This window comes from Camellia sinensis, chromosome 5 (genome assembly GCF_055761805.1).
Source record: "Camellia sinensis isolate YWXY chromosome 5, ASM5576180v1, whole genome shotgun sequence".
Lineage (NCBI taxonomy): Eukaryota > Viridiplantae > Streptophyta > Magnoliopsida > Ericales > Theaceae > Camellia > Camellia sinensis.
Window position 1 is genome coordinate 215,782,106 of NC_138965.1, and position 12,219 is coordinate 215,794,324.

A 12,219-nucleotide genomic window follows, 5' to 3' on the forward strand; every position below is an offset into this window, starting at 1 on the left:
TACACACTAATTTATACAATTTTTTAATACACATTTTTTTATAAAAAATTAAAAAATTAACTCAAATATCCATATTTTTTTCCTCAATTTTTTAGTTTAAAGGGATAAAAAATACACTTATTTAAGACACCCAAACAACCCCTTAATATCCTGAATCATTATTGTTAACGTTAATAGATCAGTAATGATATGTAATTCCAATATTAAAACTCTAAACGAAGTTTTAATAAAATGAAAAGAGAGAGAATAAAGGGTGATAAGGGGAGAAGTGTGGATCTCTCATTTCCCATATTAGAGCTATCAAATTAAACCACTTAAACATTATGGTTAATAGATATAGTTTCATCAAAATTCAAAATCCAAACAATACACGTATACATATACAGCCCAAAAAAATGGCGCATCCAATCCGTATCCCCAACCCTAATCCTAATCCTAATCCATCTTCTTCTTCCATTGATCCGAACAGTGGTTTCTGCTCAGAGACCAAAAGCTACCACAGCATCAGACCCCACTCTCTCCTTCCTCCCGAAACCACCTCTCTTTCAATCACCGACTTTGTCTTCTCTCTCCTCCTCCAAAACTCTCCCTCCTCACCGGAAACCACCGCTGCACTCATCGACGCCGCCACCCGCCGCCGCATTCCCTATCCCGATGTCGTAACCCGTACCAAAACCCTAGCCGCCTCTCTTCACCACCAAATCGGACTCTCCAATGGCCACTCCGCCTTTGTTCTCTCCCCGAACTCAGTTCAAATCCCGATTCTCTACCTCTCTCTGTTCTCTCTCGGCGTTACCGTCTCTGCTTCCAATCCGACTAGCTCCAAATCCGAAATTTCTCGCCAAATCGACCTCTCCAAACCGGTTATCGCCTTCGCTATCTCCGACACCGCTCACAATCTCCCCTCACTTCTCCACCGTACGATTATTCTCGATTCGCCGGAGTTCGAGTCCATGATGACGAATCGAACTCGAAAATTTCATCGAATTAGCGTTTCTCAGTCCGATACGGCGGCGATTCTCTACTCCTCGGGAACTACCGGCAAATCCAAAGGCGTGGAGCTGAGTCACCGGAACTTCATATCGTCGTTGGCCGGATCACAAGCTTCTCGTCCGGTGAGATTTTCGCCGGCGGTTAGTTTCTGTGCGGTTCCGTACTTCCACGTGTACGGATTTATGTTGTGTGTGAGGGCGGTGGCCATGGGGGAGAGTTTGGTGTCTTTTGGGAGGTTTAATGTAGGGATGATGATCAGAGCGATTGATGAGTTTAGGGTCACACAAGTGGCCTTGGCCCCGCCTGTTATTGTTGCGATGGTGAGAAAGGGTGATTTGATGGACGGCGCCCACGATTTGAGTTCGCTGGAGGTGGTGGGGTGCGGCGGAGCTCCGCTGCCGAACGCCGTTATTGAGAGGTTTAAGAAGAGGTTTCCCGGGGTGCTAGTAGCGCAGGTTAGTCGTTAGTATCCCTAGCAGTTGATACTGGAGTGCAAAAAATATATAAAATAATAAGGGTTTAGTGTTTTTGGAGTCGAATAATGTCAGCAACACATAAACTAAGCAACACATAAACTAAGACTGCAAGTGATTTTTTTAGTTATAAAATTATTAAAAAAAATTAAAAAGTCAATAATTTATATTAAAAAGTTAATTTTTATTTTATTTTATTTTTTGTCTATTTTTTTTTTGGTAAAAAATTAAAAAATTATCTCAAATATATTATTTTTTTTACATTATATTTTAGTTAAAAAATCAAAAAATTACTAAAAAAAATATATTCCCAAACAAGACCTAAGCATAAAATGAGACAGGACCCTTTTATGTGAGCCTCACTGTTTTTGAGAGAGTTGTGTCTTATTTTGTGTTTAGATTTTATGGACATATCTTGAGAAATCTTTGAGCTTAGTGGGTTATTTTGAAGTGGAACTCAAGTGATCTAAATCATTTATTGGGAATAAAATATTTGTATAAAATATTAAAATAATTGATATCTTTAGTTATAGATAATAATTATAATTTTAAAAGTAGTTACTTAATTTTTGTAATAAAAATATGATTCAAACATATAATTATTCAATTATCTTAATTATTTTGCATGAGTAATAAATTTTAAAAACAAACAGTTGGGATTACCAAATCAGTCTGCTAAGCCCAAGCAAGGGCGAACTTGACTCAACGCCAGAGAATCCAAGCTCTAAAATAAAGAAGATAGGTTAAGCTGTCGACTCGTATCAAGATGGGTGGATTGGATTACGCGAATTAACTCTAATACTAATATTAATAGTCAACATTATTGTCATTTCATTTTCATCACATATAATTGTTTTCTTAATTTAATGGATTTCTACTCTTCTTTAATAGCTCATATTTGAAAAGAAATAAATAATACATACAACCCCGTTACACGGAAGATCTATGTTCCATTTCTTACTTACATAAAATTCTCCTTGGTTTTTATTTTTTACATTTTCATCAAATCATGAAAAATGACATGTTTTCTACGGATTTTGATGGGCTGCTAATGATATTCATGATTCACTCTGCATTTAGTCATATGGTCTGACAGAATCAACTGGCGGAATATCGCGAACGATGGGTCTAATTGAAAGCCAAATTTTAGGGTCATCCGGCCGTCTGATGCCATATTGCCAAGCCAAAATTGTAGACGTTGAAACTGGTATCAGCTTACCTCCTTTCAAGCATGGGGAACTTTGGGTTGGAGGCCCATACATAATGAAAGGTGATCTCATTTTTACCCTTTTAGGCACAATTTCCACCACAAAATTTTTAATTTAGAAAGTGAATGTGTTTAGAATGTGAGTGAACTTGAAGTTTTGTGGGTACAAATAGCAGCACCCACACAAGTACTTACAAAAGTGTCAGAAAACAAAATGTAAGATGTAGATTTTACAAATGAGTTTCTCATAGGTTGTTTGTGATTTTTGTTTAAGGCTACGTTAATGACAAAGAAGCAACTGCAGCGATTATGGATTCAGAGGGATGGTTAAGAACTGGGGACATCTGTTATTTTGACAATGAAGGATTCTTATACGTGGTGGACCGTATAAAGGAGTTAATCAAATACAAAGGCTATCAGGTTATGTATGCAATAATGCAATACAAATCTTATTACTATTTTTATTTTTGCAAGTATTGATAAAGCAATAAGAACTATTCAATCTTGGTTAGCATCCGCCACATATTTTTCTTCCTTTGACTATTCACATTGTGTCTGTTTGTGTGTGCCGTGTATTTGCATAAACAAATAGGTTGCTCCAGTGGAGCTGGAAAATCTACTTCAAACCCATCCACATATTGTTGATGCTGCCGTGGTTCCGTGAGTATATTCTCTACTTAGTTTGTTGTGTTACTGCTTAAAATATTAGTATAATAGTACAAATCATATGGTAATGATTATTAGATTAATTCGACTTTTTCATGAATGATTTACCTATCTGGACTTAAAATATTAGTGGAACTGATATTTAAAATATGTCGTGCGGCAGGCTTACATAACCAAACCGGACCATTCCATTGGATGGACCGGAGATAGATCCAATCCTTTTATATTGCTACAAACTATGCTTAATGGTTGGGTTATTGATAAAATCGGTGATGAAATTTGCAGGTACCCAGATGAGGAAGCAGGTCAAGTACCCATGGCCTTTGTTGTAAGACAACCTGAGAGCACTATTGATGAATCACAGATCAAGGATTTTATTGCAAGACAGGTTGAACATGTGGTGAACCTTAAGAGTAATGTTAGAGATCTCAAATATTTTATTAAAAATTTTACCAAATGTCTCACATGGGTGTGAGACCCACACAATATGTGTCCTATGTAGGTCTCACGCCCATGTTAGACATTTGATAAAATTTTTGATAGAATTTTTAGAGTCTCTAGCATTTTTAGTGAACCTAAATATTTAGTTTTTGTCTTAACTATTCATGGCCATCCACATTGAAAAAATATGAATTTGCATCCTCAATAAGGTGAAATCTCAAGTCTCTTTTTTTATGTGAACGACATGAATAGTTTAATATCAACACCAACCTGATTATCTAGGACAACAAATAGTAACTAGCCTCCATTTAACCACCATTTTTTATTTTTATTTTTTCTATGAGACTTACATTTTAAATAAATCTGTTGTAGGTGGCTCCATACAAGAAAATAAGGAGAGTATTATTCATTGATTCAATACCCAAAAATGCTCCTGGCAAGGTGTTGAGAAAAGAATTGATCAAGCTTGCATTATCTGATTCTGGTGTTTCCTCCAAGTTATAACTCTTTCTTAGTTCTTGTTTGTTTATTTATTAATGTGTTAAAAATAAAAAGAAGTTATTTGGAAGGGAAGAAAATGTAAACATCTTTCTTTGTAATCATTGCAATCAAAATAATACATCAGCTGTCCTCTCCATTTGTGAAGATGTTGGGTGTGTTTGGTTTGTGTTTGTAGAGTAGTTTTTGAGATAAAAAGTACGAAAACTTGTTTGATTTGTATTTTTTCAAAAATTATTTTGGGGAGAGAGTTTTAAAAAAAGTGATTGATTTGATGTGTATGTGAGAGAGAGTGATTTTGAAAAGTAAGTAATCAAATAAAATTTTGAATTTTTTTAAAAAAAATTTGTTTGATTTAATTACTCTTAAAAATTTATTTATGGAGAATTTTTTTCAAAAATTTTTCTGAAAAACAAACCACCGCATTCTGTGACTTTTGTAAGCTCATTTGAGGATATCATTCACTAGGTGGCATTTAATGGCTCATTTGAGGATACTCTGTTATGGTTTTACTGTCGTAATCCAACGGTTTAAAATAAAAGTTGAAGTAAAAGGAATGGATTCTATCCAATTGGGCATTTAATTGGAAAGATATTGTTGGACATGGTCATCTTGGTTTATTTTATAAGGCTTATTAAGTAAAATATTTATTAAAAAAATTAAATTGATCGAGAATTAATAATTACATAATCAAATTACATTTACTTTTAAAAAGTGGATGACATAGATTTTGAAAATAAACTATCTATTTCCGATCATATGGCTATTAATGTTTAATCAACTTTACTTAAAAATATATTCAAGTTTAATTTAAAAAGTTAATTTACTTAAAAAGGTGTTCAAGTTTGACATGTTTACACATGACAAGATAAGAATGAAGAAAAAAAGAGATTTTAATCATGTTAAATGTATCAAGAGTGAGGATTTTAAGGTGTTGGTGAAGGATAAAGAGATTAATGAGAGGTGGAAGAGCTATTTTGAGAAGTTAAATGATAGGGCTGAACAAGAAATTTGTGAAATCCGTAATTCGATTCAGTCCAATCCAATCTAGTAGGTTTGGATTGATTTTTTGAATTCGCGGTTCGGTTCCGGATTGAAAAATTAAAAATCCGTAGTTCACGGATGGGTTCCGGATTGGAACCAATCCGGACCGTATACATATAGTCTATATTTTTATTATATACCCTCCTGCATAGTATCTTCTCTTATTTCATATAAAACTTAAATCCAAACTTAAACTCGCATAATATCTTCTTTCATTACTTTGTTTGCTAGTTTTTAGTGTTAATTTGTAATGGTCTAAATATTTATGGTGGAACTAGTTTTTTTTATGGTTGTTTAAATTCTAGAACAGTATGTCGCTATTATGAAAAGACATGTTGCTATTGTGAAACTAATATGGTGCTATATTTATATTTTTATGAAACTAAAGTGTTATATATATATATATTGTTATTTAATTATGTAAATTCGTGGTCCTAAACCGATCCCATCTGTGTTTAAATGAATTGGTTCAGATTGGTTCCATGATTTAAATGGATTGGATTGATTCCAATTTTTCTAGGAACCGTAGATAACGGATTGATACTGGTTTTATCCAAATCCGGTCCAATCCGGACCATGCTCACCCCTGTTTTGAGTTACCATGAATTATTTTATATAATTTATGTTTTATGGTTATATTAATGTTTCAATTACGCGGATTATTTTCTAAACTCTATTTGCTTAAATTGAAACCCATAGATATGTTTGTTTAAATTTTAGAAAATATTTGATAATGATTTTATAAACATTTGTTTTGAATAAGTACCACCACGGAAGTCCCATGCCTTAGGGGACTTAAATAATTACTAGTTCTCTGAATTGTCACTTTAGTGACCCTCTAATAGTCTCATGTCTTGGGGGACTTAAATAACATTTGGCTCTCTGATTAATTACTTCGTGACCCTCTGTCCATCATGGATCCATTGACCTTCTGTTCTGTACCGTGGTTATAATTATTTTGTTTATATGATTTTGTGTTATATGTCTGTTATTAAAAATAATTTATTCGAACCAAACTATTCATCGTTTAGCCTAAATAATTATCCATGGTGATTTTATACCCTCATGCTCTCAGTATAATATTTTTCATTCTGCCATGTGCTTATAGCTGTTAAAACCCCTTTCAGGAGAAGAAATTTAAAGAAGGATGGTTTTACCTTGTGGATCAGAACCTCAAATTTGATATGGATATCATTTTTTTTTTCTTGTAATCATTATCCGACTAATGTTATATCGTTACATAAATAATAATTTTCATGTACGCTTCGGATATTAATCTATCTCTTTTATTTTATTCCGCTGCATTATTTAAATTAATTACTTGGAATTACTTTGAGGGATTTTAGGATTAGCTAGTTGCGATCCAGCCTTGGTCATCGGGATGGGTTGTGACAAAGAGGTATCAGAGCAATGGTTAAAAAAAAAAAAAAAAAAATTACGTTGAAGTCTTTTTCTATAGCTTAGTTGGGCATCTTGTAGTGCAGGCATTGTCAGAATTTAACTTTAGCGACTCTTTTTGGTACGGGCCTGATCCCCCGGACGTTGAAGGAATTTTTGAAAATAACAATTACGTTCCAAACTTACTAGAGGAAATAGGTGATTCAGAAGCAATAGTTAGGCAGGCAGACCCGACCCTCAACCGACTCATGGGCCGACCAGTATACTTAAGGGCTATCCCCATAGAAGTAGACACACAGTGGTGAAGGGTTGACACTATGAGTACCTTAGATAGGTTTTTAAGACCTACACGGATAGTAGGCATGGCCCCGAGTCAGGGATATCCTCGTTATTTAGTGGCACCTTTACCTTTAGAGTTTATGGTTCGACGAGAAAATGCCTTCTTAAGTGATCACATTCAAGCAAGAGTCCTTCCCCCTCAAAACCTAATTAATACTCAGATGATTGACTTTGGTGACATTACGACATATGTGGAGGTACCTGTGCATATCACAAGACGACAGCTGTGGGGTTACGAGACAAGCATCCCCATATACCGAGTGAAGGTGATATGGCGATGCTTTGGAATCAAGCAAAGTAGTTGGGAGTTTGAGCATCACATGTAACTACAGTACCTATGGCTATTTTTAACCTAAGATCCTGATAACAAAATCATTTCTTTTGTTGTTTTTGTGTTTTTCTTTTTCCTTGTGTTTGGTGTCCAAGTGAGCTGACCATAACCTAGTTCCAACCCGTTTTGTCATGGAGGGTTAGGCACTAAATTGACATAATCGCAAGTGATGTACCAACACCATTAGACATGAATAAAATCGGTGTTTTGTGAATAATGTATATATTGTCTATGTTTTGTAGATTATGTGAATATGTTTTGATTTAGGTAATTAATAGAAATCATGCACCACGTTTATTAAAATTGTTTTATAGCTATGTCTAACAATGAAAATGGTACCGGGTCATTATCTAATGGAGCCGATCCAATGGAAAGGATTGTGGAAAGAGCTATTACCAGTTTCTTGTAAGCCTTGCAGAATAATGGGTCACCAGAACATTGAGAAGGGACAACTACGATTAAACAGTTCCAAGACCTGAACCCTTCCATGTTCACAGGAGGTTCAAACCCGTTGATAGCTGAAGTTTGGGTTAAAGAAATGGAGAAGATTTTTCGTGCCCTACCCTACACAGAAGAATAGAAAGTATCCTTCGCCACTTTCACCTTCAAGGAAAATGCGCAGGAATGGTGGCTTCTCACCTTAGAAAAAGAAGAGATCGTGACTTGGGCGAGATTCCTAGAGGTGTTCTATGAAAAGTATTTTCCAGAATCACTACAGAAGCAGAAGGCATTTGAGTTCCTATATTTGAGGCAATGAACAATGTCGGTGGCGGAATACGAAAGTAGGTTCACGCGACTAGCCTGATTTGCACCGTATGTTATTCCAACAGAAGCCCGAAAAGCAAGGAAATTCGAAGCAGGATTAGATACGGAAATCAAAGATAGGCTTGAGATTCTAAAATTACCAACCTATGCAGAGGTGGTGGATCGAGCATACATCGCCGAAAAAGGAATAAAAATTGCACGTTCAAGTGGAATGGGTCAAAAGAAGTAGTTTTGGGAACCAGTCGGAGGATCAAGGGTAGCCCCACTAAAGAAAGTAAATCCTGGATCTACTAGCTCAACTGGTTCAGCCAACCAAAGTTTTACTATTCCCAAAGGTAGCACCATTCCGAATTATCTGAGTTGCGGAAAAGCTCATAAGGGACAGTGCTATCGGGTAATAGGAGCATGTTATAGATGTGGCCAAGTTGGCCATGTGATGAAAGACTGCCCAAAATTCACCAACTCGGTGATGGGAGGGAAGAAGGAACAGAGGTGCCAAGAGAGAGCTTTTGCGTTAGTACCCGAAAATTCCAATGCTATAGAGAATGTTGTGACAGGTACACTTTCTGTCTGTGGTCATTTAGCTCATGTTCTCTTTGACTCTGGGTCTACCCATTTTTTTGTTGCACCACACTTTGTTCCCAATTAACATCAACACCTGAACCGTTGAGATATGCATTATCTGTGGCTTTTCCATCTGGTGTCTCCACACTTAGTACAAAGGTATACAAGTCCTGTGTTATATCCTTAAAAGGTGAAACTTTGTATGTCGATCTGATTCCACTCCACATTAGTAGCTTCGACATAATCTTAGGAATGGATTGGCTTGCTGCTAATCATGCCTCTATTGATTGTACGACCAAAAAGGTCTTTCTTTGGTTACCCGACCAACGCGAGCTGGTCTTTGAAAGAATTGGAGTTTCTACCCCTCCGTATTTGATATCCTTCGTGATAGCCCATCGACTTTTGAGAAAAGGTTGTGGTGGTTGTATTTGTTATATGGTTGACGCACAACAAATAGACCTAACACTCGATTCAAACCGATCGTTCGAGAATTTCCTGATGTTTTCCCTGAAGACTTACCTAGTACCTTAGTTGATCGAGAAATCGAATTCACCATCGACACTCAACCCAATACACAATCGATTTCCAAAATCCCTTACCGCATGTCGTTGGCGGAATTAAAGGAACTAAAAAACCAACTCCAGGAACTCCTAGACAAAGGTTTCATTCGACCAAGTGCCTCACCATAGGGAGCTTCAGTACTGTTCGTAAAGAAAAAAGGATGGCACAATGAGGTTATGCATTGATTACAGGGAGCTGAACAAAGTCACCATCAAGAATCGATACCCCTTTCTAAGAATCAACGACTTGTTTGATAAACTTCAAGGCGCCCAAGTATTCTCCAAAATCGACTTGCATTCCGGCTATCATCAACTAAAAGTCAAAACGGAAAGCATTGAGAAGACGACCTTCAGAACACGTTATGGGCACTACGAGTTTCTTGTCATGCCATTTTGTGTCGCAAATGCTCCAACGGCCTTCATGGACCTTATGAACCGAGTGTTCAAACCATATCTTGATGAGTTCGTCATCGTCTTCATTGACGGCATTCTCGTATACTCCAAGTCACCAAAGGATCATGAGCGACACTTATGAATAGTGCTGCAATCATTACGTGATCACAAACTTTATGCCAAGTTGAAGAAATGCGAATTCTGGATCACTAGTGTACACTTCCTCGGTCACGTCATCAACAAAGACGGCATCTCGGTTGACCCCCAAAAACTTACAGCAATTGTGGATTGGCCATGACCTACTAATGTGTCCGAGATTCGAAGCTTCTTGGGTTTAGCCGACTATTACCGATGCTTCGTTCAAGATTTCTTGAAGATAGCATCACCCTTGACGCAACTAACTCAGAAGAACACACCCTTTGAATGGACTGACAAGTAGGAATGTTGCTTCTAGGAGTTGAAAAATAGGCTTGTGACAGCTCCTATACTGGCACTCCCCACAGGAACTGATGGGTTTGTAATTTATAGCGATGCTTTATACAGTGGTTTAGGTTACATTCTTATGCAGAATGGGAAAGTCGTTGCATATGTCTTGCGACAACCAAAGACTCACGAGAAAAACTACCCAACTCACGGTCTAGAATTGGCTGTAGTAATCTCCGCCCTCAAGATCTGGCATCATTATCTCTACGGTACAACTTGTGAGATTTACACTAATCACAAGAGTCTTAAATATCTGTTTACGCAGAAGGAACTGAATATGCGGCAACGTCGATGGGTAGAATTTATGAAGGACTATGATGTAGAGATCCATCACAATCCAGGCAAAGCTAACATTGTACCAGATGCATTGAGTCAAAAGACTACCAGAAGTTTGGCATGTATCCTCGTCCTCCGTAAGATCAAAGGACTGCTCGCCAACGTAATCATAGAACCCATATTGATTGAAGAAATTAAAGCACACCAATGTGAAGACAAACTTTTAAAGAAAAAGTACGAGGAGTAGAAAACTACTCCTAATCCTGACTTCACTATAAGCATTGGGATGTTAAAATTTCGAAATCGAATTTGCGTACTTGACATTTCAGCACTTAAGAAAAAGATATTGGTGGAGGCTTATAGCTCGAGGTTTGCAGTCCACCCTGGCAACACCAAGATGTATCACAATCTGAAGGAACACTACTGGTGGACAGGAATGAAAAGAGACATAGCAAGCCGCGTCTCCAAATGCTTACAATGTCAACGTGTTAAAGCAGAACATCAGAAACTGGCAGGAATGCTACAACCACTCCTTATTCCTGAATGGAAATAGGAGTACATTACAATGGACTTCATAGTCAGGCTACGACAGTCAATTTCAAAGAATGATGCGATATGGGTGATAGTAGACCGATTGATGAAGTCGGCACATTTCCTACCGATCAAAATCACATATTCGCTTATTAAGTTCGCCACTCTATACATTAAAGAAATCAATCGATTATATGGTACCCCAGTTTCAATCATATCTGGCCGAGACCCTCACTTCGTATCTCATTTCTAGAACAAATTGCAAGAAGCCTTGGGAACAACACTGAAGTTTAGCACTACTTATCACCCGCAAACTGATGGGCAATCCGAAAGAACAATCCAGACTTTGGAAGACATGCTACGGGTGTGCGTGTTGGACCTCAAGGGTAATTGGGATGAACACCTACCTTTAGTGATTTGCTTATAACAACAGCTACCAAGTGAGCATTGATATGGCACCATACGAAGCATTGTATGGAAGGAGATGTCGGTCATCTCTGTGTTGGGTAGAAGTCAGAGAAAGGAAACTATTAAGCCCTAAAATCGTGCAAATAACAAGTGATAAGATTCAACTCATTCAACAGCGAATTCGCACAGTTCAAAGTTGCCAGAAAAGCTATGCGGATACACGGAGACGAGATTTGGAATTTCAGGTAGGAGAACATGTGTTCTTAAAGGTCTTGCCAACAAGGGGACTCATTCGATTTGGAAAACGAGGAAAGTTGAATCCGTGTTACGTCAGACCATTTGAAATACTGGAGAGAATTGGCTCTATAGCATACCGTCTTGCTTTTCCACCAAAACTATCTAATGTTCATAATGTTTTTCACATTTTGATATTTCGACGATATCTTTGAGATCTAGAACATGTTATCAATTATGAGAGCCTCGGAGTTCAAGAAAGTCTCTCTTACGAAGAACAACCAGTGCAGATTCTTGTTCATTGTGATCAAATTCTCCGAAACAAGACTATACCTCTTGTCAAGGTTTTATGGCGAAACTACCGTGTCGAAAAAGCTATGTGGGAAACTGAAAGCCAAATGCGAGCCAAGTACTCAAACCTCTTCGAAAACTAAGGTACGTCAAGTTTGGGGACAAACTTCTATTTAGAATGGGAGAAATGTGATACTCAAGTCCCAAATATTTCACTAACTTCAACTAAACATTTAATGTTTATCACAAAAATAAATAAATAAATAATAATAATAATAAAATAAATAAAAAATAAAATAAAGATAAATAATAATAATAATAATA

At 36.9% G+C, this 12,219-nt stretch overlaps 1 protein-coding gene across 1 annotated transcript; it reads left to right on the top strand.

The window, feature by feature from the left end:
• The first annotated feature begins 200 nt into the window (after positions 1–200).
• LOC114311452 (4-coumarate--CoA ligase-like 9) lies at positions 201–4,425 on the top strand. Its single transcript, XM_028257609.2, has 6 exons — positions 201–1,448; positions 2,547–2,736; positions 2,948–3,093; positions 3,266–3,333; positions 3,625–3,727; positions 4,153–4,425. Exons 1-6 carry the CDS (start codon positions 324–326, stop codon positions 4,282–4,284), a joined length of 1,764 nt encoding a protein of 587 aa, XP_028113410.2. The 5' UTR covers positions 201–323; the 3' UTR covers positions 4,285–4,425.
• Positions 4,426–12,219: the final 7,794 nt, after the last annotated feature.